The 26,818-nt window shown below is 42.7% G+C and overlaps 1 protein-coding gene across 1 annotated transcript; it reads right to left on the bottom strand.

Annotated features, from left to right (window-relative positions):
• Nucleotides 1–782: 782 nt before the first annotated feature.
• On the bottom strand, nucleotides 783–26,818 carry opn5 (opsin 5). The gene is made up of 7 exons (XM_014144706.2): nucleotides 26,574–26,818; nucleotides 16,282–16,434; nucleotides 10,750–10,869; nucleotides 3,704–3,874; nucleotides 3,193–3,527; nucleotides 2,769–3,013; nucleotides 783–2,561 (listed from the first exon to the last, which is right to left on the bottom strand). Exons 2-7 carry the CDS (start codon nucleotides 16,412–16,414, stop codon nucleotides 2,495–2,497), a joined length of 1,071 nt encoding a protein of 356 aa, XP_014000181.1. The 5' UTR covers nucleotides 16,415–16,434; nucleotides 26,574–26,818; the 3' UTR covers nucleotides 783–2,494.

Consider the following 26,818-nt stretch of genomic DNA (forward strand, 5'->3'; position numbering starts at 1 on the left):
CCGTCTGCCCGGAGATGCCAGAGTGGCCTGTCTGCCCGGAGATGCCAGAGTGGCCCGTCTGCCCGGAGATGCCAGGGTGGCCCGTCTGCCCGGAGCTGCCAGGGTGGCCCGTCTGCCCGGAGCTGCCAGGGTGGCCCGACTGCTCGGGTCTGCCAGGGTGGCCCGACTGCCCGGGTCTGCCAGAGTGGCCCGACTGCCCGGGTCTGCCAGAGTGGCCCGACTGCCCGGGTCTGCCAGAGTGGCCCGACTGCCTGGGTCTGCCAGAGGTGCCCGCCTGCTCGGATCTGCCAGGGTGCCCTGCCTGTCCTCCGGCCCAGCCCGAGTGGCCCGCCTGTCCTCCGGCCCAGCCCGAGTGGCCCGCCTGTCCTCCGGCCCAGCCCGAGTGGCCCGCCTGTCCTCCGGCCCAGCCCGAGTGGCCCGCCTGTCCTCCGGGCCAGCCCGAGTGGCACGCCTGTCCTCCGGGCCAGCCCGAGTGGCCCGTCTGCCAGGGTCAGCCCGAGTGGCCTGTCTGCCCGGCGCAGCTATCGGCGCCGCCAAAGTGGACGACACCAAAGGTGGAGCGTGGTTTACGTCCCGCACCTGAGCCACCTCCAGGATAGGTGGGTTGGGGGAGGGAGGGTGTAGCACAGTGCCGTCGTTGACGGCAGCCACCCTCCCTTCCCTCCCTTATTGTTTAGGGGGATATTTTTTTTTGTTTTTTTTTTAGTTTTTTTTTTTAGGTGCATTCCGGGGTCTGCACCTTGAGGGGGGGGTACTGTCACGTCCTGACCAGCAGATGGAGCTATTGTATTAGTTTTGGGGTCAGGAAGTGGCAGTTTTGTGTGTGTGAATGTCTGTGTTGGTGATTGGGACTTCCAATTGAAGGCAGGTGTGTTGAGTTGCCTTTGATTGGAAGTCCTATATAGGTGTGTGTGTTTTTCTTTGGGGTGGTGGGTAGTTGTTTTTGCACTGCGTTTGTATAGCCTGTAAAACTGTTGCTGTTGTCATCTTTATTGTTTTGTCAGTGAATACTTTACTCTTTTGAAATTAAAACCATGAGTATCCACATACCCGCTGCGCCTTGGTCTTCTCTCCATGACAACACCTGTGACAACGATTGAAACCATTTCCCTGTAGGTTTTATGGGTATTATGACACCTCCACTGTGGGGCTCTATATAAAGTCACTGCAACTTTAAATGGCTGCACCAGGCCAGTTGGTGGGACTATAGATGTCATTGGCACCAGTAGCACCATAGGATACTAGAGCAATAACTTGGTTCGTCTGGTTCGTCTGCATTCATTTGCATTAGACAATGTGAAATAGTTCCAACATGCTAGAGTGCTTGTTTTCCTACTGGTCACAGACGTCAATTCAATATCTATTCCATGTTGGTTCAATGTAATTTCATTGGGTTGCTATCCAACTGATCTTGTGTCCTTTCTGTAATCTTGTGAACCCTGTTCATTGCTGCTCTTAGGTATATTTGTTTTTGTTTTGTTGACAAAGTGGGGGTTAGGAGCGTCGGCCAACGTGGTAAAACAAATTGCAGTACATAGTTTGCCGTTCTATTGCATGTGCAATCATGTCAGAGAGAATTAAAAAACGGTGTTTGTGGTTTGCAGTAACTTCTTTCTTTTAATATCGCAAACGGACGTGGCAATGTCACCATTAAGGATTCCAGCTAAGGTGCTGTATGTACGTTTTTGGTAACTGTTGTTCGTGAAGGATTTCTGACTACTTGTGTGTGAATATACTTCTCTTTGAATAGGTTAAACCTTTACTACCAACATTGCTCTCAACTAAGACGTAAAGACTGACATCAGTGCATACAGAATGGTTAACAATGACAGAAACATAGTGCTGTAAGACATAAGTCATAACTACTTTAACAGACTTTGTTGTGCTGTTTGCCTTGATTATTTGGTCCAACCACTTCATCCACTGGCTGTTATGTAGCAGTGGACCGTGCAGTTTGTGTATGAGCTAAAATGTTATTTTGTTTCGTGATGTCAACGACATCTGTGAACATGCACAGAGGGTCAGTAAGAATCATACGATGACTTTGATCATTGATGAAAAGTGCTGCTACAGTCAGACCTGCCTGAAGCAGGGGACAACGCTAAACGCCAACACCACAGTCCCTCCAGCTCTCTTTAGAGTATATCATACCTCTTTCTGAACAGCGCTTTAGATCTTACAGCTGCACATAAAGGTTTAAATGTCTTCAAACTATGCAAGCCACCGGTGCAAGAGTACACGGTACAAAATAATCTGTACAAAGTGTAAAAAAACATCTTGGCGCCAGCCTTGAGCTGTAAACACAGAGAGAGACATGAGTTAGGAGAGTACAGAGAGCTGCTGCAGCAGGAACATAGATACAGCAAGGCTGGGTTGCGTAGGTCTGGGTGGTGAGCGGTGGTCAATGTCTTAGCAGTTGATAGCAGGGTTGTGATTGGATTGGTGAGGGGAAAGACCAAGAGCCATTTCACAGGAGAGAATCACTGTCTTTTTCTCACATTTCACTGTGAGACTCTTTTACGGATGGTCTGTCTTTATGTGAGCCAGAAATGGTGTAAAACCTATGGGAGATACGACGAGAGAAAAAGTTCAACTATGCCGTTTTAACTCTTGATCTAGTAACCTGTTAAACAAGATAAATGTTTAACTATGCAGTTTAACCTCAAACTACTAACCAGTGAAACAAAATAGATGTAAACTATACCGTTTTAACTGTTGTTCTACAATCTGTTCAGAGGAATAGAAAGTAGAAGAGAAAATAATAATACCTTGACTTTTTAAAATGTGTACACTTCTTCAGGCCTTGGAAACAGGAGGATTTTTCACAGGAGCGTTTCAGGTTAATAACTTGGTAGATGATGGGGTTGTACATGGCAGAGGACTTAGCCAGCAGAGTGGGGATCACAGAGACAGAGATAGGCACTGAGTCGGGCTCGCCAAACGCAGACACCACTGAGACCACTGCATACGGGATCCACGCTATCAAGAAACCAGCACAGATCAACATCGCCACCTGGAGGACACAAGTAGAACCACATCACAGGTCTGTTTCACAATAGTAAAAGCATCTCTGAGGTGAGGTTCCGTGTACAAACATACCACACACACACACACACACACACACACACACACACACACACACACACACACACACACACACACACACACACACACACACACACACACACACACCTTGGTCAGTTTCATCTCCAGGCTATGGCTGTTCTTGTTCCTCGAGTCAAAGTGGGAGATCTCTTTAGCTGAGGAGTTGACCTTGAAGATTATCATAACATAGGAGAAGACGATGATGCCGGTAGGGAAGATAAGGCAGAAGAAGAGGATGGCCATGACAAAGCTCTGGCCCGCCACGGAGGTCTGGGCCAACCACCAGTCCAGGGTACAGGAGGTGCCAAACGGCTCTGGAGCGTAGCTGCCCCAGCCCACCAGGGGCATGGTGGCCCAGAAGCCTGCGTAGAGCCAGACAAACACCAGACACAGGAAGGCATGGTGCCTCATCAGCCACGTACCTGTGGGCAGAATTATGGGCAGAGGGATTGATCATTTATTGGTTCATTATTACAATAAAGTGTTAATTCAAACCGTTCAGATATCACAGATCACTCAAAAGTGCTAATTATTCATTCTAATAAAGGTCTTGTGTTACTGTAAATCTAACACAAACTGAGAGCATAGCCCACTGTACCGTATCTGAGATGACAGATCTTGAGGTATCGGTCTAGGCTAACTACGGTCATGGTGATGAGGCTGCCAACACCGAAGAAGAAGCCAGCCCAGCCATAGAAACGACAGCCCTCCCAGCCAAACAGCCAGCGGTGGGAGAAACTGGACGCCACAAAGAACGGTTTCCCTGTGACTTCAAGAGCAAACACAGAGACGTTACCACCTCAGATGATCACTGTGTGCTGTAAAGACATGAGAATGTACAGTAAAAAATTCTAAATATTCCATTACCGTACTTCGAAGCATGTCAACCGCTGTTTAAAATCCATTTTTATGCAATTTTTCTCGTAAAAACCGATAATATTCCGACCGGGAATCTGCATTTAGGTAAACAGACGAAAGAAAATAAAGCATGGGGTCGACTCGGACACGCACCTAAGCCCATAGTACTCTGATCGGCCACTTGCCAAAAGCGATAATGTGTTTCAGCCAGAGGCTGCCTCGATATCGATCAGCTTTTTCCCGGGCTCTGAGAACCTATGGGAGCCGTAGGAAGTGTCACGTTAGAGCAAAGATCCTCAGTCTTCAATAAAAAGAGCCAAGATGAACAACAACTTGTCAGACAGGCCACTTCCCATATAGAATCCTCTCAGGTTTTTGCCTGCCATATGAGTTCTGTTATACTCACAGACACCATTCAAACAGTTTTAGAAACTTTAGGGTGTTGTCTATCCAAAGCCAATAATTATATGCATATTCTAGTTACTGGGCAGGAGTAGTAACCAGATTAAATCGGGTACGTTTTTTATCCAGCCGTGAAAATACTGCCCCCTAGCCCCAACAGGTTAAACAAATCAAAATATATTTTATGTTTTAGATTCTACAAAGTAGCCACCCTTTGCCTTGATGACAGCTTTGCACACTCTTGGCATTCTCTCAAACAGCTTCACCTGGAATGCTTTTCCAACAGTCTTGAGGGGGTTTCCACATATGCTGAGCACTTGTTGGCTGCTTTTCATTCAATCTGTGGTCCAAATCATCCCAAACCATCTCAAATGGGTTGAGGTCGGGTGATTGTGGAGGCCAGGTCATCTGATGCAGCACTCCATCACTCTCCTTCTTGGTCAAATAGCCCTTACACAGCCTGGAGGCATGTTGGGTCCTTGTCCTGTTGAAAAACAAATGATAGTCCCACTAAGTGCAAACCAGATGGGATGGCTGCAGATTGCTGTGGTAGCCTTGCTGGTGAAGTGTGCCTTGAACTCTAAATAAATCACAGACAGTGTAACCAGCAAAGCACCTCCACACCATCACCCCCCCTCCTTGATGCTTCACGGTGTGAACCACACATGCAGAGATCATCCGTTCAACTACTCTGCGTCTCACAAAGACACGGCAGTTGGAACCCAAAATCTCAAATTTGGATTCATCAGAACAAAGGACAGATTTCCACCAGTCTAATGTCCATTGCTCGTGTTTCTTGGCCCAAGCAAGTCTCTTCTTCTTATTGATGTCCTTTAGTGGTGGTTTCTTTACAGCAATTCGAACATGAAGGCCTGATTTACGCAGTATCCTCTGAACAGGTTGATGTTGAGATGTGTCTGTTACTTGAACTATGTGAAGCATTTATTTGGGTTGCAATTTCTGAGGCTGGTAACTCCAATTAACTTATCTTCTGCAACTCTGGGTCTTCCTTTCCTGTGGTGGTCCTCATGAGAGCCAGTTTCATCATAGCACTTGATGGTTTTTACGACTGCACTTGAAGAAACTTTCAAAGTTCTTGACATTTTCGGGATTGCCTGACCTTCATGTCGTAAAGTAATGATGGACTGTCATTTCCTTTTGCTTATTTGAGCTGTTCTTGCCATAATAAGGACTTGGTCTTCTACCAAATAGAGCTATCTTCTGTATACCACCCCTACCTTGTCACAACACAACTGATTGGCTCAAATGCATGAAGAAGGAAAGAAATTCCACAAATTAACATTTAACAAGGCACACCTGTTAATTGAAATGCATTCCAAGTGACTACCTGATGAAGCTGGTTGAGAAAATGCCAAGAGTGTGCAAAGCTGTCATCAAGGCAAAGGGTGGCTACTTTGAAGAATATCAAATTTAAAACACTTAACACTTTTTTGGTTACTACATGATTCCATATGTGTTATTTCAAAGTTTTAATGTCTTCAGTATTATTCTACAATGCAGAAAACAGAATAAAGAAATAGCCTTGAATGAGCAGGTATGTCCAAACTTTTGACTGGTACTGTATAGTATGCATGTACAGTTATGTAGTAGTCATAAGAATGTATGAGAATTACAATGAAAACCATCGCCTTCATCCACTTCACAGGAAACAAGTGCTGTTTTTTCAGATCCCTCAATGATCAAATCAAATCAAAGGTTATTTGTCACGTGCACCGAATACAACAGGTGTAGACCTTACGGTGAAATGCTTACTTACTAACCAACAGTGCAACTTTTAAGTAAAAAAGAGGTATTAGGTGAACAATAGATAAGTAAAGAAATAAAAACAACAGTAAAAAGACAGTGAAAAATAATAGCAGCAAAGCTATATACAGTAGCGAGGATATAAAAGTAGCAAGGCTATATACAGGCACCGGTTAGTTGGGCTAATTGAAGTAATACAGTTGAAGTCAGAAGTTTACATACACCTTAGCCAAATACATTTAAACTCAGTTTTTCACAATTCCAGACATTTAATCATAGTAAACATTCCCTGCAGTTAGGATCACCACTTTATTTTAAGAATGTGAATTGTCAGAATAATAGTAGAGAGAATGATTTATTTCAGCTTTTATTTCTTTCATCACATTCCCAGTGGGTCAGAAGTTTACATACACTCAATTAGTATTTGGTAGCATTGCCTTTAAATTGCTTAACTTGGGTCAAATGTTGCAGGTAGCCTTCCACAAGCTTCCCACAATAAATTGGGTGAATTTTGGCCCATTTCTCCTGACAGAGCTGGTGTAACTGAATCAGGTTGGTAGGCCTTGCTCGCACACACTTTTTCAATTCTGCCCACAAATTTTCGATGGGATTGAGGTCAGGGCTTTGTGATGGCCACCCCAATACCTTGACTTTGTTGTCCTTAAGCCATTTTGCCACAACTTTGGAAGTATGCATGGGGTCATTGTCAATTTGGAAGACCCATTTACGACCAAGCTTTAACTTCCTGACTGATGTCTTGAGATGTTGCTTCAATATATCCACATAATTTTGCATCCGCATAATGCCATCTATTTTGTGAAGTGCACCAGTCCCTCCTGCAGCAAAGCACCCCCACAACATGATGCTGCCACCCCCGTGATTCACGGTTGTGATGGTGTTCTTCAGATTGCAAGCCTCCCCCTTTTTCCTCCAAACATAACGATGGTCATTATGGCCAAACAGTTCTATTTTTGTTTCATCAGACCAGAGGACATTTCTCCAAAAGGTGCGATCTTTGTCCCCATGTTCAGTTGCAAATCATAGTCTGGCTTTTTTATGGCGGTTTTTGGAGCAGTGGCTTCTTCCTTGCTGAGCAGCCTTTCAGGTTATGTCGATATAGGACTCGTTTTACTGTGGATATAGCGACTTTTGTACCTGTTTCCTCCAGCATCTTCACAAGGTCCTTTGCTGTTGTTCTGGGATTGATTTGCACTTTTCGCACAAAGGTACATGCATCTCTTGGAGACAGAATGCGTCTCCATTCTGAGCGGTATGGCGGCTGCGTGGTCCCATGGTGTTTATACTTGCATACTGTTGTTTGTAAAGATCAACGTGGAACCTTCGGGCGTTTGGAAATTGTTTCCAAGGATGAACCAGACTTGTGGAGGTCTACCATTTTTTTCTGAGGTCTTGGCTGATTTCTTTTGATTTTCCCATGATGTCAAGCAAAGAGGCACTGAGTTTGAAGGTAGGCCTTGAAATACATCCACAGGTACACCTCCAATTGTGTCAAATTATATCAATTAGCCTATCAGAAGCTTTTAAAGCCATGACATCCTTTTCTGGAATTTTCCAAGCTGTTTAAAGGCACAGTCAACTAAGTGTATGTAAACTTCTGACCCACTGGAATTGTGATACAGTGAATTATAAGTGAAATAATCTGTCTGTAAACAATTGTTGTTAAAATTACTTGTGTCATGCACAAAGTAGATGTCCTAACCGACTTGCCAAAACTAAGGTTTGTTAACAAGAAATTTGTGGAGTGATTGAAAAACAAGTTTTAATGACTCCAACCTAAGTGTATGTAAACTACCGACTTCAACTGTATGTACATGTAGGTATGGTTAAAGTGACTATGCATATATGATAAACAGAGAATGGCAGTAGTGTAAAAGAGGGGTTAGCGGGTGGTGGGTGGCGGGACACAATGCAGATAGTCCGGGTAACCAATGTGCGGGGGCACCGATTAGCCGGGCTAATTGAGGTAGTATGTACATGAATGTATAGTTAAAGTGACTATTCATATATGATAAACAGAGAGTAGCAGCAACGTAAAAGAGGGGTTGGGAGGTGAGACAATGCCAATTGTCCGGGTAGCCATTTGATTACCTGTTCAGGAGTATTATGGCTTAGGGGTAAAAGCTGTTGAGAAGCCTTTTGGTCCAAGACTTGGTGCTCCAGTACCCCTTGTCATGCGGTAGTAGAGAGAACAGTCTATGACTGGGGTGGCTGGGGTCTTTGGACATTTTTAGGGCCTTCCTCTGACACCACCTGGCGTAGAGGTTCTGGATGGCAGACAGCTTAGCCCCAGTGATGTACTGGGCTGTACGCACTACCCTCTGTAGTGCCTTGCAGTCGGAGGCCGAGCAGTTGCCGTACCAGGCTATGATGCAACCAATCAGAATGCTCTCGATGTTGCAGCTGTAGAACCTTATGAGGATCTGAGGACCCATGACAAATCTTTTTAGTATCCTGAGGGGTAATAGGCTTTGTCGTGCCCTCTTCACGACTGTCTTGGTGTGTTTGGACCATTCTAGTTTGTTGGTGATGTGGACACCAAGGAACTTGAAGCTCTCAACCTGCTCCACTACAGCCACGTCGATGAGAATGGAGGCGTGTTCGGTCCTCCTTTTCCTGTAGTCCACAACCATCTCCATTGTCTTGATTACGTTGAGGGATAGGTTGTTATTCTGGCATCACTCGGCCAGGTCTCTGACCTCTTCCCTATAGGCTGTCTCGTCGTTGTCGGTGATCAGGCCTACCACTGTTGTGCCATCGGCAAACTTAATGATGGTGTTGGAGTCGTGCCTGGCCACGCAGTCATGAGTGAACAGGGAGTACAGGAGGGGACTGAGCACACACCCCTGAGGGGCTCCAGTGTTGAGGATCAGCGTAACAGAAGTGTTGCTACCTATCCCCACCACCTGGGGGCGGCCCGTCAGGAAGTCCAGGAGGGAGGAGTTTAGTCCCAGGATCCTTAGCTTAGTGATGAGCTTTGTGGGTACTATGGTGTTGAACCCTGAGCTGTTGTCAATTAATAGCATGCTCATGTATGTGTTCCTTTTATCCAGGTGGGAAAGGGCAGTGTGGAGTGCAATATGGATTGCATCATTTGTGGATCTGGTTGGGCTGTATGCAAATTGGAGTGGGTCTTGGGTTTCTGGGATAATGGTGTTAATGTGAGCCATTACCAGCCTTTCAAAGCACTTCATGGCTACGAACATAAGTGCAATGGGTCTGTAGTCATTTATCCAGGTTGCCTTAGTGTTCTTGGGCACAGGGACTATGGTGGTCTGCTTGAAACAGATGCAGTATATTAACAATCCTGAGGCAAAGCATGTGACAGAAGAGCTGATCATAAATGGTGTTTCCCAGTGCCCTATATCGTTCCCATCATTGTGTAAAGAGACATCCTCACTGCACCAGTCTGACGCCACAGAGGTCCAGCAAGTAAAGCTGTACTCTCCACCAACTCTCATAGTTAACAATAGACTCTTTGTCTCAGTTCATGACTTCTACAGTATCAGGGTAAAACGGCTTCCAATCAAAATGGACTTTCAACCATTCTGGACCTTCTGGGCCATTCTAGGTAATTCTGGAACATTCTGGACCTCTGATATTCCCAAGATGCAAATCTGGCAGAAACAAATAGATCATGCCTGTTGTCTTCTGTGGGCAATGGTTCTAATCCTAGAGAGCAATACAATTGTCTCATACAGAGGGACGTATTTGGCCCAGACATAGATAAACAAGTGAGAATCCTGTGGTTGTATGAGGCACAGAGAGAGCTGGCCAGAACTTGTTCTGAGACAGAGCGACACACTGTTGTGAATTCTGCTTCTGGCTGGGTCACAGCTAGGACTTATTGAGATGCTAAAATATTCACAAGAAATGTTATTTATGTAATTACATTTCTTAACTAAGATGACTGTTTGCAATGGAACTAAATCTCTTGTACATCAAAGGCCTAGTCTATCGATGTATTGTGATCAACAGGCCATGTAGAGTAACGTTGGCGCTGTTCCTCTAATATCCATAGGGTGGCGATAAAGGACCAATTTCAGGTTTAGCCACAATTTAGCATTCTTGAGTATTGAGTTATCAAACATGCCTAAAAAGGTAAATGATTGAGAGAAATAATGGCCTGTTACATTAATATTAATTTACAAGGAATTGATGGAACATGCATCAATTGTTCTGAAAGAGAGACAGGAGTGTAATTAGGCACTCCACACACAACAATGGAATATCAATGTAATATGGATATTAGGGATATTAGGTGAGGACAGACCTGGGATCAGATGATGAGACTTCAAACAATGATGTCAGTTGTATGATGTCTATGATTTTAAAACAACTCTGTGGTTCTCTCTCTCTCTATTTCTCTTTCTTTGTTGTCATTATATTCCACCACTTCATCTTCTTCCAACCATGACAACCATTCCCATGGCTGTCAGGATGTACAGCCGAAAATGTTAATGCCGCGCTAACATTGTTCATATACATGCTGTTCTGAATTTAAATACACAGAATACACGGGACTAATCCACCTTACAATGTTCTGTGCAGAGACACACTGTAAATGGACATACTTAATGAAAAGACTGCGGAACGGTTTACCTGATATGCCAAAGTCAAAGATGGCTAAGTTTACTGTCATGAGCTCAGGCGGCCTTAGCTTTGTCTTGCGTTTGATGGTAATGTATATAACATAGCCATTTCCTGTGGCAGACAGGATCCCTGCAGAGAAAACAGAGGACAAGAGGAATACATGACAAGTTGTAAAAATGCAACATGTCAGGGTGTACCTACAATTTAGTTCATTTACATACTTGGGCCTATGGCATAATTGGTTTAATTCTAATGTTGTAATACTATCCCTATTAATACGTGAGATTTTTCCCTGTGTGTGTTTATCTCTAGAGCCTTGATACATGATAATGATGCATGCCCTACTGTCAAGTTAAAAAAGACAGATGGGTTGTGGGTAAATGCAAAGACAGTATACATGAATGTTTGGGTTGATCAAACACTTTTTGACTACTGTCCTACAATATTCATAAGACTTGACATACACTTTCACAAGAAAACAAAGGTTTTTGACATCCACCCTGAGTCTGAAATTGTCAATATGCTTTTAAGTAATTGATTTCCATGCACAAAAGAAAGGAATACATCATTTGTCATCTCTATGACCTCTGCTTTGACTCATGTCATCACTACCACTATGTGTGTGACAGAAGTTGTGGTAATTACTTGTGACAACACATTGAATGGACTCCAATTACACATGACAACTTATTTGGATTCCTATTGATGCTCTTTGTTGTTGCTTATCAACAGTTCACTGTCCTTCACAAACTTGTATTTATTTGTCAATAACAACGTCAGTGTGCTGCTAACAGCTTAAACTTTCTCCATGCTCCCTGTCCCCTTACTGGACTGGAATCAGTGGTAGACAGGCATTATCCTCTGCTCTATTCTATGTGATATGAGTGCATACGGTACGAAGGGCAGAATCTCTAGTGCTCATTCTCTTGTGAATGTGTCTCATTCACTCTGGACTGTATCAGCTGAATGACCCTGTTTCACACACAAAGCAATGTATTGAGAGAAATTCAAAGAAAAGATAAATGAAATATCTCTTTCATTTGACTTCTATCATATGATAAACAGATTATAAAAAAATATCAAATAAGGTTCCAGTTTGTTAGTTTTTTCAGTGATGAAGGTGGGCATAGGATCTGGACTGAACATTTGGAGTAAAATCCAGTTCTTATTCGATTTTGAATAGATTTATAATTCATATGTGTATATGTATACATCTACAGGATATGTAGATGTATACATATATTTTATGGTGGTAGGTAGCCTAGTGGTTAGAGTGTTGGGCTAGTAACCAAAAGGTTGCTGGATCAAATCTCCCCGAGGTGACAACATAAAAATCTGTTGTTCTGCACCTGAACAAGGCAGTTAACACACTGTTCCTTGGTAAGTCAACAGTGTAAATAAGAATTTGTTCTTAACTGACTTGCCTAGTTAAATATATATATATTTTGTATATTCTTCATGGAGCATGAAGAAACATTATTGTGTTACTTTTTTTAGTATAATTTTTTTTAATTCAGTAAATATTTTCTTAAAACTGCATTGTTGGTTAAGGGCTTGTATGTAAACATTTCACGGTAAGGTGAAATTGTATTTGGCTCATGTTGTATTTGGCTCATGTTCATTTTAATGTCCTGAACTTGTTTCGTGGGATTGGGAGGTCAGCAGGAAATTCCAAGCAGACCTGATCTTGTATGTCATTAACTGTACGCCCTGAACGTCCTTGTAAACCTCATCCCTTTGGTGTCAAAACATTTCCTTTCTCTCTGTAGAAGACACTTGAATGTCCCCGTTCACTGCTGCCTGCCTCTCTCTTTTCCCATCACCACAAACCTGAAGCACAGCTAGGGTTGCAAAGGGAGGGTACAATATATTACTGGAAACTTTATGTAATATATTATAAAATATTTAGTGGCACTTTTGAGTACTTTGAGTATCTCTCGCCCTATGTGTAGCCTTATCACATGTCAAATATATACAATAATTGAATAAGATGAAGAAAAAAATAGAATGACAAAGATGTAAAACATTAGCCAAAATATAAACCATCATCTTAGTGAATACCATTTGTCTCAGCATCAAATATCCTCTATATATATTTTTTACAAAGTTTTATTTATTTTACAATGTTAATATGTATTTGTTTTCAATGTTTTGGCATCAAACTGGTTGCAGTTGTGAAAAAGTGAATAGTTGGAAGATTTGCAGAGTTAATTGCCTGTCACATTTGTTGTAGGAAGGAGCGGACCAAAGTGCAGCGTGTGCGTCGTTCCACATTTTATTTTCACTGTGAAATTATGCAATACATATAAATAAACTGAATAACAAAACAACAAACCGTGATGCAGAGGTGAAACATACACTAACTCAAAGACAATCTCCCACAAACCAAGGTGGGAAAAAACCCTACTTAAGTATGATCTCCAATTAGAGACAACTAGGACCAGCTGCCTCTAATTGGAGATCATCCCAAACAAAACCCAACATAGAAATACAATACTGGAACATAACATCATAGAAAAACTAAACTAGAAAACCCCTGTCACGCCCTGACCTACTCTACCATAGAAAAGAACAGCTTTCTATGGTCAGGACGTGACATTGCCATTGTTGTATAGATGTTTTTTTCATTAATTATGCTATTTTCTCTTGAACCATATGGCCTATCTACTGGAAACTCATGGACAATATGGACACAGATATAATACATTAATACTATGTATTCATATTTTTTTTACACTTATTCAAGTATAAATTACCAAAATTTACAAAGATTGCCATAGATTTTCTGTTAATTACCCAAATTACCAAAACTTCCAGTCACTTTCTTAAATTACCAGCATACCTTAGACACAAAGTTAGGATCTCAATGGAGGAATTCAAGCAGAGTTTGAAGTCGCTCAAACAACAGATTTTAGCTAAACCAAACACGTGAAAGCATGTTTATACATTCTGAAAACATACCAAACACACAGTGAATGGATCGAGTTAATCCTAAATTAATTTGGTAACCTATAGAGTGTGTCCTCTCGGAGAGGACATTAATCAATTAATAGACAGACACCACAGTATCCATATATCTCATTGATGCAAAATGCATGAGACCCACGCATGAGACATCTTCACCGCCGTTGGTTTGTTGATTCAGGACATTAGTTAGACTAAACAGGGCATTACATGGTTTGCAAATGGCTCAGCACAGTGTAAAATACAAATACTGAGTTGCTATGAAAAACATCTGAACACACACAGTTGTGGTGAGATGAAATAACAGAAAAATATTAGTGACAGGTACACAGCCTCAAGTAGAGAAATAGATAATCTGACAGACCGGAAAATAAATCCTGAGTTGCCCCAATGTTGTACAGTATATGAAGGTGAGCATAGCACAGGGACAGAGATTGCATAACTGTATCTTTCTATAAATCAATCTATTCTTGTGTTTATCCACTCACTTGATTTGAGTCACTGTAAATGCACAGTTCAGTCATGGATACACATCGGCATGTACAGTGGCTTGCAAAAGTATTCACCCCCTTGGCATTTTTTCATATTTTGTTGCCTTACACCCTGGAATTAAAATAGATTTTGGGGGGGTTTGTATCATTTGATTTACACAACAGGCCTACCATTTTGAAGATGCAAAATATGTTTTATTGTGAAACAAATAAGAAATGAGACAAAAAAAACTGAAAACTTGGGCGTGCATAACTACTCATCCCCATTTTGGGAGACACATTTTGAAGCAATTACAGCTGCAAGTCTCTTGGGGTATGTCTCTATAAGCTTGGCACATCTAGCCACTGGGATTTTTGCACATTCTTCAAGGCAAAACTGCTCCAGCTCCTTCAAGTTGGATGGGTTCCGCTGGTGTAGAGCAATCTTTAAGTCATACCACAGATTCTCAATTGGATTGAGGTCTGGGCTTTGACTAGGCCATTCCAAGACATTTAAATGTTTCCCCTTAAACCACTTGAGTGTTGCTTTAGCAGTATGCTTAGAGTCATTGTTCTGCTGGAAGGTGAACCTCCATCCCAGTCTCAAATCTCTGGAAGACTGAAACAGGTTTCCCTCAAGAATTTCCCTGTATCTGGTGCCATCCATCATTCCTTCAATTCTGACCAGTTTCCTAGTCCCTGCCGATGAAAAACATCCCCACAGCATGATGCTGCCACCACCATGCTTCACTGTGGGGATGGTGTTCTCGAGGTGATGTGAGGTGTTGGGTTTGCGCCAGACATAGCATTTTCTTGATGGCCAAAAAGCTAAATTTTTGTCTCATCTGACCAGAGCACCTTCTTCCATACGTTTGGGGAGTCTCCCACATGCCTTTTGGGGAACACCAAACGTGTTTGCTTATTTTTTTCTGGCCACTCTTCCGTAAAGCCCAGCTCTGTGGAGTGTACGGCTTAAAGTGGTCCTATGGACAGATACTCCAATCTCCACTGTGGAGCTTTGCAGCTCCTTCAGGGTTATTTTTGGTCTCTTTGTTTCCTCTCTGATTAATGCCCTCCTTGCCTGGTCCGTGAGTTTTGGTGGGCGGCCCTCTCTTGGCAGGTTTGTTGTGGTGCCATTTTCTTTCCATTTTTTAAATAATACATTTAATGGAGCTCTGTGGGATGTTTAATGTTTCTGATATGTTTTTATAACCCAACCCTGATCAGTACTTGTCCACAACTTTGTCCCTGACCTGTTTGGAGAGCTCCTTGGTCTTCATGGTGCCGCTTGCTTGGTGGTGCCCCTTGCTTAGTGGTGTTGCAGACTCTGGGGCCTTTCAGAACAGGTGTATATATATATACTGAGATCACGTGACAGATCATGTGACACAGGGGGACTTTATTTAACTAATTATGTCACTTCTGAAGGTCATTGGTTGCAGCAGATCGTATTTAGGGGCTCATAAATGTTTTATGAGATTGGAGAACATATTGGGAGGGATCTTAGACCATTCCTCCAGATCCTTGATGTCCTTCATCTGCGTTTATAGACTGGCCTCTTCAATTCAAACCACAGGTTTTCAATGGGGTTCAAGTCCGGAGACTGAGATGACCATTGCAAAGTGTTGATTTTGTGGTCAATTAATAATTTCTTTGTGGATTTTGATGAATGCTTGGGGTTATTGTCATGATGGAAGATTCACTTGCGGCCAAGTTTCAGCATCCTGGCAGAGGCAATCAGCTTTTGGCTGAAATGTCCTGGTACTTGGTAAAGTTAATGATTATGCAACTGATCTTAACAAGGGCCCCAGGACCAGTGGAAGCAAAATAGCCTCATAACATCAAAGATCCACCACCATATTTTACAGTATGGGATGAGTTATTGACCTTCTATTCAAAACCCTTTTCAAATACATTTTGAATCTTCTTACATCAATGGACAACCTTGATGAATCAGAATTGAATGCAAACGTAATCGAATCAGAATTGCACCTTATTGTGAAGAATGGTTAGGCTATGCCTCAAGAGAGATGATGGAGCAGAGGATATGAGGGAGTGAATCTACTTCCCTATGCAGTGTACCTCTCTGTACTTTATTGACACTTACCTATGATGCAGATGTAGAAGGCAGCCACGATGTCAGCCTCCTTGGACAGCTTGGAGGCAAATGGATCACCCGCCAGGAGGTAATGGGGGACATAATCGGGGAAAGCTGAGGTCTCATTCCCCGTAAGAGCCATGCTTAGGTGTCAACCGCTTCCTGGGCAGCCAAAACAAAATGAACATGTTCAATACAATGTGTCCACACTGAAACAGTCAGAAATACTTTTGTATTGGTGACACATACTTTCAGATCTCCAGGATTTTGCTAAGATTTTAGGTAATATTTTTCTGCAGCAATTCTGACATTTTGCATGCCAATTTGTCGCAAAAATGCACTGACAAGGGAAAAAGTTAGTTGACGTGTGGCTTGACTGAACCATATTATGTGGTAAATGTGCGGGGACAGGTTGAAATTGTGAGCCGTATTTTATACTGTGGTGATGGGTTTGACTGTTTTATGCGGAAATAGCGCAGTGATTGGTCAAATTTGCAATCCCTCGCAGAATATGCCGTAGTGGAAGCTGATTGGAGGAGATAAAGGAGGACCGGTTCATTGTAATAGCTGGAATGGAATAAATGGAAGGTATCAAACACATCAAACACATGGAAACCACATGTTTGACTCCATTACATTAATTCCATTCCAGACATTACATTGAGCCCGTCCTCCTATAGCTCATCCCACCAGTCTCCTCTGATATGCAGGAAATTGTTGATTTTATAACAAAAAAATTGTGAACTCAGAATTGCAGAATCCTGGAGAGACTGGACAGGTAGGTTTGTTTCTGTCACCTGTTTTCTAGAAAGTGCAATCAAGCGACACAACAGCAGCAAGGGTTAGACTGACCCTTTCTTGGAATTTCAATCTAAACTAAGAAGCACATAACTTTAGCCAGAGACTAAATGAACATCTAAATCTGATTATAAAAATGTTCTTTAGTGTTTCAGTTACACTGTTTTGAGTTAAAATGCAGAAACTGGACACACAAACACTCACAAACCAGACACTAAATCACACACACATGCACGCACACAAACACAGTAATTTGTGAAAACAGATAACCTCCATTTTCTGGTGGTCATACAGGGACTGCTGCATGGGATTCATGAGTCCACAAGAGTTATCGTTTAATCACACACATACACAAACAAGCACGACACACACACACACACACACACACACACACACACACACACACACACACACACACACAATCAAACACTATAATTATTTTTGCGAAATGTCTTTCCGCTGAATAGTAGGTTCTTCAGCATGCAGGCACACTGTGGCCTGTAGGGGCCAGCTCTGTTCCAGCTCTGACATCTCCGTTGATTCCAAAGAGTTCACACTGACATTCTAAACTGAGAGACACAAAGGGAGACAGATAACATTCTATTGCTGTTGATGTGCAAGTTAACCTCGCCAACAGACTACAGAATAAGTTAGTCTTATACCTGTGTAATAAACCTGTAGTTACTCTGGTATCAATAACATGTTGTTACATAGTCATTTAGTTATTGCTTTCCATTGTAGAGGTGTTCAGCAGTTATTGTTGTTGCAAAGTGGAGTAAGGAACTGTCAGGAGCAGTCCATAAAAACATGTCAGCAAACCATTGTACACAACCTTAATTGTTGCAACAATACACAATTATGTTTTGCTATGGCCATTCTATATGAAACTTCTTTGACATGGACATACAATTGGACAGTAATGACAGATTTTGGAGCATGAAAAGTATTCTTACTCCAGGCTAATGTTCAAAAGAGAAGAATAGTTGGCAAACAATTACCCCTGGCACAAGACTGATGGCTTGAACCTGACCTGTCAACAACATGGTTTTTCTTCACATTTGTTACATCAAATCAATCATTATCTTCATCATCATCATCATCAACAACAACTCTTTCTCTATCTTCATCACCATAATCATCATTCATCTGTGCCACCTACATAAACATCCAAGCTCACCAGCATCTTAACAGACCCCATAAACTAGCTATAGATCCAGAGCCTTGCTGCAGAACCACTGCACCACATCCAACATAAACAGTTAGCCTAGCTAATTGAAAGTCTACACACGCCTTGCACAGCCTTCACATTGCTCTGCCTTCAAATTAAATCTCAAAAGGGAATTGATTGGATTTTTCACCTACCGATCTACACAACCTACGCCACATTTTATAAGTAAAAAAAATGTCTAACATTTTCCTGCCCCCCAGAAAATGAAATGTATGATTGCATGTCTTCACACCCCAGAGACAATGCTAGGTGGAAGCACCTTCAGCAGCCATTACAGCTGTGAATCATTTTGAATATGATTCTAACAACTTTTCCCAACTGTTAGGGAAACATTTATCCATTGTTTTTGTTAAAATTGCTCAAGCTCAGTAAATTTGCTTGGGAGTCATTAAGCTAAGTTCCCATCCAATTGGTTAAATATTTTCATTTGAATATTCTAAAATCCGCACAAAAACAATATGCACATTTTCCCACCAGAGATGTGTTTTCATCAAATTGACATATTGTGGATGAAAGGCTGTGCGTGATGAGGTAGTGCACATAAAAATAGCTTTTACAGTAAATTCCCATACACCGAATAAAAATTACAAGTTAAATGGGTTTCCTTCTCATTTTCAACTCTACTGATGTTTTGTCACAAACATTTTTTACATTATATAGCGAATGTGCCCACTCTGGTCTTGGCACGTGCACTCTAGCCAACAGCCAGCTCGCAGATATATATGCAGGTATAGCCTACATGATGATATTATTATGGACAAAAGAGCTCGATTAATTTTTATTTGTCAAATGGCAGCCAAGCATCGATCATCATGTCACCAGAATAAGACCCTTGACATTTTATTGGAAAGGAGCATCAAACTCATACCATGCACTTTCACCACCCTGTGAAGTTCATCATACCTTTTTTAATCTGTAGCCTTAAGCGTATAGCCTAAGTCAAGTATTGTGGTGGCAGCATCATTTTATGGGTATGCTTGTCATTAGCAGGGACTGGGGAGTTTGTCATGATGAAAATAAATACGAAAAGAGCAAAGCCCAGATAAAAACCCTGCCTTAGTCTTCTAAATACCTAACCCTGCGATAGAGTTGTATTTTTCAGAGGGACAATTACACACCTTTTAATGCCAAACACACACCAGAATGGCCTTCCAATAGGTGTTGAGTGTTCCTGAATGGTCCAGTCTCAGTCCTGACTTAAATCTGCTCGACAATCAGAGACAAGGTTTGAATATTGCTGTCCATCAATGACTCCCAACCAAATTTACTGAGCATGAGCAATTTTGACAATGTTTTTAGCAATGTTGCCTTAGCAGTTGTGCAAAGTTGGTAGAATCTTTTTAAAATGATTCACAACTGTAATGGCTGCCAAAGGTGTTTCCACCAAGTATTAACTCTGGGGTGTGAAGACATACACAATCAATATTTTTTTTTCTCATTCATTTGGAAAAGGTTCTATAGTTTTTCATTCAATTTAGAAATGTGGTGTAGGTTATGTACATCGGTAGACAAATGTGAAGACTGTGCAAGGGGTGTGTAGACTTTCACTAATAAGTACTGTATTGTTGATGTTTAATCAAATCGAGTGAATCAGATGACTTAGTATTGACTGTGATGGGCTTTGAGAATTCGGTCAAACATCATTACAAATACAAATACTGCGGAGTATAATAGAAAAATAAATAAAATCCAATGTTATTTGTCACATGCGCCAAATACAACAGGTGTAGACTTTACCGTGAAATGCTTACTTACAAGCTCTCTCCCAACAATGAAGAGTTAAAACGTTTTAGTATTTTTTTTATGTGCTAAATAAAAAATAAAAATATGAACACAATAAAATAACAATAACAAGGCTTTATACAGTAGAAGGAGTAGCGGTACAGAGTCAATGTGAAGGGATATGAGGTAGTTTAGGTAATTAAGGTAATATGTACAATACATGTACTGTAGGTAGGGGTAAAAGTGACTAGGCAATCCGGATAGACAACAGAGTAGCAGCAGCGTACAGGAGCGTACAGGTTGTGGATGGCAGGGAGCTCAACCCCAGTGATACTGGGTCGTACGCATTACACTCTGCAGCGCCTTGCAGTCGGATGCCGAGCAGTTGCCATACCAAGCGGTGATGCAGCCAGTCCAGATGCTCTCAATGGTGTAGATGTATAACTTTTTGAGGATCTGAGGGCCCATGCCAAATCTTTTCAGATCCCCCGAGAAGGATAGGTGTGTTCGTGCCCTCTTCACAACTGTGCTGGTGTGTTTGGACCATGATAGGTCCTTTGTGATGTGGACACCGAGGAACTTAAAGCTCTCAACCTGCTTCACTAAAGCCCCGTCGATGTGGATGGTGGCATGCTCGGTCCTACGTTTCCTGTAGTCCACGATCAATAGAGTGTGTTTGAATTAACAACTTTAGTGCGTTGGTTGTTTATGGTGACAAACATCTATAGCGCATCCACAGTTTGTCATGCAGGCCTGAGAAATCATTCAACCTCTGTGAGAAAATAATGTCTCTTTAAGGAGCTATTCAACAAAGAGAAGGGACACAAGTCCAATGACATATTTTCCAATGTGACCTAAGTGAAGACAACTGATTTTTAGAACAAATACTGTTGTATTCAAACCCTAGTTCTTCCCAGTGGTTATATTTGAAAAAATATTTCATGAACCTCCCTTTCACTGCTAAACTAGCCAACTGCATGAGAGCATGAGAGCTTTAATCTAGGGGTTAGACACTGCAGACTGAGGGCAGTTGGCACATAAATTATTTTAATGCAGGATGTTTCAGAGGGATTTAACAGTCTGATGGCCTTGAGATTGAAAAACAGCTTCTGTCTCTTGGTCCCAGCTATGATGCACCTGTACTGACCTTGCCTTCTGGATGGTAGCAGTGTGAACAGGCAGTGGCTCGGGTGGTTGTTGTCCTTGATGATCTTTTTGGCCTTCCTGTGACATCGGGTGATGCAGGTGTCCTGGAGGGCAGGTAGTTTGCCCCAGTGATGCGTTGTGTAGACCGCACCACCCTCTGGAGAGCCCTGCGATTGTGGGCGGTACAGTTGCTGTACCAGGTGGTGTACAGCCCAACAGGATGCTCTCAATTGTGCATCTGTAAAACGTTGTGAGTGTTTTTGGTGACAAGACAAATTTCTTCAGCCTCCTGAGGTTGAAGAGGCGCTGTTGCACCTTCTTCACCACACTGTCTGTGTGGGTGGACCATTTCAGTTTGTCAGTGATATGTACGCCAAGGAACTTAAAACTTTCCACCTTCTCCACTGCTGTCCCATCGATGTGGATAGGGGGCCCTCTGCTGTTTCCTGAAGTCCACGATCATCTCCTTTGTTTTGTTGACATTGAGTGAGTTGTGTCGTTTGCAAACTTGTTGATTGAGTTGGAGGTGTGCATGGCCACGCAGTCATGGGTGAACAGGGAGTACAGGAGGGGGCTGAGCATGCACCCTTGTTGGACCCCAGTGTTGAGGATCAGTGAAATGGAGATGTTGTTTCCTACCTTCATCACCTGGGGGCGGCCTGTCAGGCAGTCCAAGACCAAATTGCACAGGGCGGGGTCGAGACCCAGGGCCTCAAGCTTAATGATGAGCTTGGAGGGTTACTATGGTGTTGAATGCTGAGCTATAGTCAATGAACAGCATTCTTACATAGGATAGGGCAGTGTGCAGTGTGCAGTGCGATGACGATTGCATCGTCAGCGGACCTATTGGTGCGGTAAGCAAATTTAAGTGGGTCTAGGATGTCAGGTAAGGTGGAGGTGATATGATCCTTGACTAGTCTCTCAAAGCACTTCATGATGACAGAAGTGAGTGCAGCGGGGCGATAGTCATTTAGTTCTGTTACCTTTGCATTCTTGGGTACAGGAACAATGGTGGACATCTTGAAGCATGTGGGGACAGCAGACAGGGATAGGGGGAGATTGAATATGTCCGTATACACACCAGCCAGCTGGTCTGCGCATGCTCTGAGGATGTGGCTAGGGATGCCATTTGGGCCAGCAGCCTTGCGAAGGTTAACACGTTTAAATGTCTTACTCACGTTGGCCACGGAGAAGGAGAGCCCACAGTCCTTGGTAGCGGGCCGCGTCGGTGGCACTGTATTATCCTCAAAGCAGGCAAATAAGGTGTTTAGTTTGTCTGGAAGTTTGTGATTGTCCGTGATGCAAACCCTGTCTGTAGACCCTGCCACATACGTCTCGTGTCTGAGCCGTTGACTTTGTTTCTATACTGACATTTTGCTTATTTGATTGCCTTGCGGAGGGAATGACTACTCTGTTTGAGAGTATTGTGGTCTGTCGAACATCAGGTCTAATGGTCTTCTGTGAGGTGGATTATCATTGATTTTCATACAATTTGGTCTTTTTACAAGAAGAATAAGAGGAAAACATAATTGATAGGGCTGCATTTTGCTGAGGAGGGGAGGGATGACTTCGTATATTGACATGAAGATTCTGAATGTTGATTGTAGCTGATGCAGCAATCTGAAGGCAATGCTTTTCATGAGTACAATGACTACACTTCCACTTTCCCTTTGATGCTTCTGCATGTGTACGTCAAGGGCAGAATTAAATACATGGGAGAAATGTGTGTGTGATACGCAAATAGGAAAGTCGTTTGAGTCAAGTTCCCTGAACCCTTCGCTGAAGATATAGCATTGGAAATCGAATGTATCTTAGCCAAATACTTGTCTACTTGGGTACTATGACACATTTCTCTGTTCTCAGCAGGAGAATACGATTTGGAATGCAAACCCTTTACATTATACTCTTTTATATACAACTTACAATATTTAAAGATACAGTGAGGGAAAAAAGTATTTGATCCCCTGCTGATTTTGTACGTTTGCCCACTCACAAAGAAATTATCAGTCTATAATTTTAATGGTAGGTTTATTTGAACAGTGAGAGACAGAATAACAACAAAAAAATACAGAAAAACGCATGTCAAAAATGATCCTGCAAGCTCTGCATCAACTTTTCCTCCAGAGTCATATGTGCACTGCATACATCATGTACTTTAGGCCTTGGTCTTCCATCTGCAATGTACACTGCTCAAAAAAATAAAGGGAACACTTAAACAACACAATGTAACTCCAGGTCAATCACACTTCTGTGAAATCAAACTGTCCACTTAGGAAGCAACACTGATTGACAATAAATGTCACATGCTGTTGTGCAAATGGAATAGACAACAGGTGGAAATTATAGGCAATTAGCAAGACACCCCCAATAAAGGAGTGGTTCTGCAGGTGGGGACCACAGACCACTTCTCAGTTCCTATGCTTCCTGGCTGATGTTTTGGTCACTTTTGAATGCTGGCGGTGCTTTCACTCTAGTGGTAGCATGAGACGGAGTCTACAACCCACACCAGTGGCTCAGGTAGTGCAGCTCATCCAGGATGGCACATCAATGCGAGCTGTGGCAAGAAGGTTTGCTGTGTCTGTCAGCGTAGTGTCCAGAGCATGGAGGCGCTACCAGGAGACAGGCCAGTACATCAGGAGACGTGGAGGAGGCCGTAGGAGGGCAACAACCCAGCAGCAGGACCGCTACCTCCACCTTTGTGCAAGGAGGAGCAGGAGAAGCACTGCCAGAGCCCTGAAAAATGACCTCCAGCAGGCCACAAATGTGCATGGGTCTGCTCAAACGGTCAGAAACAGACTCCATAAGGGTGGTATGAGGGCCCGACGTCCACAGGTGGGGGTTGTGCTTACAGCCCAACACCATGCAGGACGTTTGGCATTTGCCAGAGAACACCAAGATTGGCAAATTCGCCACTGGCGCCCTGTGCTCTTCACAGATGAAAGCAGGTTCACACTGAGCACGTGACAGACGTGACAGAGTCTGGAGACGCCGTGGAGAACGTTCTGCTGCCTGCAACATCCTCCAGCATGACCGGTTTGGCGGTGGGTCAGTCATGGTGTGGGGTGGCATTTCTTTGGGGGGCCGCACAGCCCTCCATGTGCTCGCCAGAGGTAGCCTGACTGCCATTAGGTACCGAGATGAGATCCTCAGACCCCTTGTGAGACCATATGCTGGTGCGGTTGGCCCTGGGTTCCTCCTAATGCAAGACAATGCTAGACCTTATGTGGCTGGAGTGTGTCAGCAGTTCCTGCAAGAGGAAGGCATTGATGCTATGGACTGGCCCGCCCGTTCCCCAGACCTGAATCCAATTGAGCACATCTGGGACATCATGTCTCGCTCCATCCACCAACGCCACGCTGCACCACAGACTGTCCAGGAGTTGGCGGATGCTTTAGTCCAGGTCTGGGAGGAGATCCCTCAGGAGACCATCCGCCACCTCATCAGGAGCATGCCCAGGCATTGTAGGGAGGTCATACAGGCACGTGGAGGCCACACACACTACTGAGCCTCATTTTGACTTGTTTTAAGGACATTACATCAAAGTTGGATCAGCCTGTAGTGTGGTTTTCCACTTTCATTTTGAGTGTGATTCCAAATCCACACCTCCATGGGTTGATAAATTGGATTTCCATTGATTATTTTTGTGTGATTTTGTTGTCAGCACATTCAACTATGTAAAGAAAAAAGTATTTAATAAGATTATTTCTTTCATTCAGATCTAGGATGTGTTGTTTAAGTGTTCCCTTAATTTTTTTGAGCAGTATATTATGAATGCATGCATCATGTATAAGCCTCGAGCACACCAACTGCGTTAAACTGTATGTTTTCCGGTGGAAGTCCATTCATTTCAATGGGAAGGATTCTGCACCGCTGCGACTCATCTGCTGGATTAGGTTGCAGTCCATGCAGTGTGTCTCATGCGTTGGATTTCTCCAACTTCTGCGTTGCTTTTCCAAGCAGTATCAGAACGAAGGTGCTAACGTGTAGCATGATTCTTTTGTTGTGATACGGTGGATGGATTGCGCCTTTTCAGGTGTTCCGATTTTTCTTTCTATAAAAAAGGTCATTTGTCAGCGAGACGCATTCATTAATTCAGGCCAGAGGAGTGTAGACCTAAAGACAATTGCTGTTTTGTAACAGATGTGTCTTTCCACTCATCAAAAGGCTGGTGCACAGTGCACTGTTTGAATACTGGAACTATTTTGGAGTGGATGGACATGCACAGGTAGCTTACTTTTTGAAGTGATTTGTTTGACAATCAGTCATCAATGTAAGGTCATTTCATATATTTTTTGCCAACTTTTAACTTAAATCCAATGTTGTGGTGACATTTGTCGTTGATTTCCTGCTAAATTCTCCTTAGTTAACAACTCAACCAAAACTAGACATTGAACTGCTGTCGGTGCCCAGTGGGATAGTCCTATGCACGATTACATAAATCCCAATGGATATACTACAGTAGCTTATAGCCTATAAAATGCCTTGTTTGCGCTCATATGGTTTATTAGGCTAGCCTAGAGACAGTTGCAGAAGTGATAATGATGTAGCCTAAATCGATGCAACACATTCCCTGCTTCTTGACAACGCATTGAGCAATGATATTCCTCGATCAGACTGACAAAACAAATGCATCAACGCTGTTTAATAAATTATGCAGTCAAACTTTTCCATTATGTAATTCAAAATTGTTACTGGATATGTGTGCAACAAAAGTTGAACATTCACCTTTTGCTACTATTTCTATCATGTCCATGCATACAAGTTGATGCATATGCATCACACAGAACACAGAACGCACTGCAACGCAATTCTGCAAGGCAAACGCAGTGGTCCATTGGAAATTAATGTTCTTCTGGTGTACCAAAACGCAACCCCTGTCGGTCTGATCTAGGCGCAGCCTAGGCCTACTGTACATGTCACGGATCCCTCCGGAACTGTCATTACGCACACCTGGTCCCTATTCCCAGTTGATTAGTAATTGTATAAGTGTGCCCTTTGTTCACCATTGTCCTGTCGATTATTGTTCCCATGTCCGTTGGTCGTGTGAGTACCTATGTGTTGGTGCAGCTGTTATGCTGCGTGCTTTACGGGTGTCGTTCAACGAGGTTCCCCTCGCTCTTTCGTTTGGGTAAAGCCCAGTGTTTTTGTATACGTGTTTGTTTTGGGTGTATTAAAAACCCCTATTGTGTATTCCGGCGCCTGTCTCCAAATCCTTTATACCAGCGTGACAGTTCAACATTGTTACCAGAAATGTAATATCTACCCTTGACTACATTTCACATTCATGTCAATATTTTGTCAAAATTCTTATTTTGAAAATAAATCAAAGTTCTCAACAAAGACACGCAACCACAATCGAATAATATAGAATAAAAATAACAATGTGAGTTTTTTGGAAATTACTTACCTTACAAGTGTTCAGTCATCCCTTTAGTTTTGTTCACTTTCCACCAAAATAATCGAAAATACTTTGTAAATGTTCTTGTGATAATATAGCCGCTGGACAGAAAATGCACTAGTCAGTGACGGGGATCCTCAGTAGAGCGCTTTGGTGATGCGCCTACAAACTACCGCGGCGAGTAAATCGACCACAGCAGAATCATTGCGTTCCGTAATTTACAATAGTGACATGTGCTGACTTCATTACGGAAT

Source organism: Salmo salar, chromosome ssa15 (genome assembly GCF_905237065.1).
Source record: "Salmo salar chromosome ssa15, Ssal_v3.1, whole genome shotgun sequence".
Lineage (NCBI taxonomy): Eukaryota > Metazoa > Chordata > Actinopteri > Salmoniformes > Salmonidae > Salmo > Salmo salar.

Bases quoted from the DNA above. Each gene is read 5' to 3' on its own strand.
- opn5 (XM_014144706.2), bottom strand. From the start codon at position 16,414: ATGGCTCTTACGGGGAATGAGACCTCAGCTTTCCCCGATTATGTCCCC. The intron at 10,870-16,281 runs GTAAGTGTCAAT...TTTTCTCTGCAG, and splicing joins CTTCTACATCTGCATCATAG to GGATCCTGTCTGCCACAGGA. The intron at 3,528-3,703 runs GTACAGTGGGCT...TTCTGCCCACAG, and splicing joins GATCTGTCATCTCAGATACG to GTACGTGGCTGATGAGGCAC.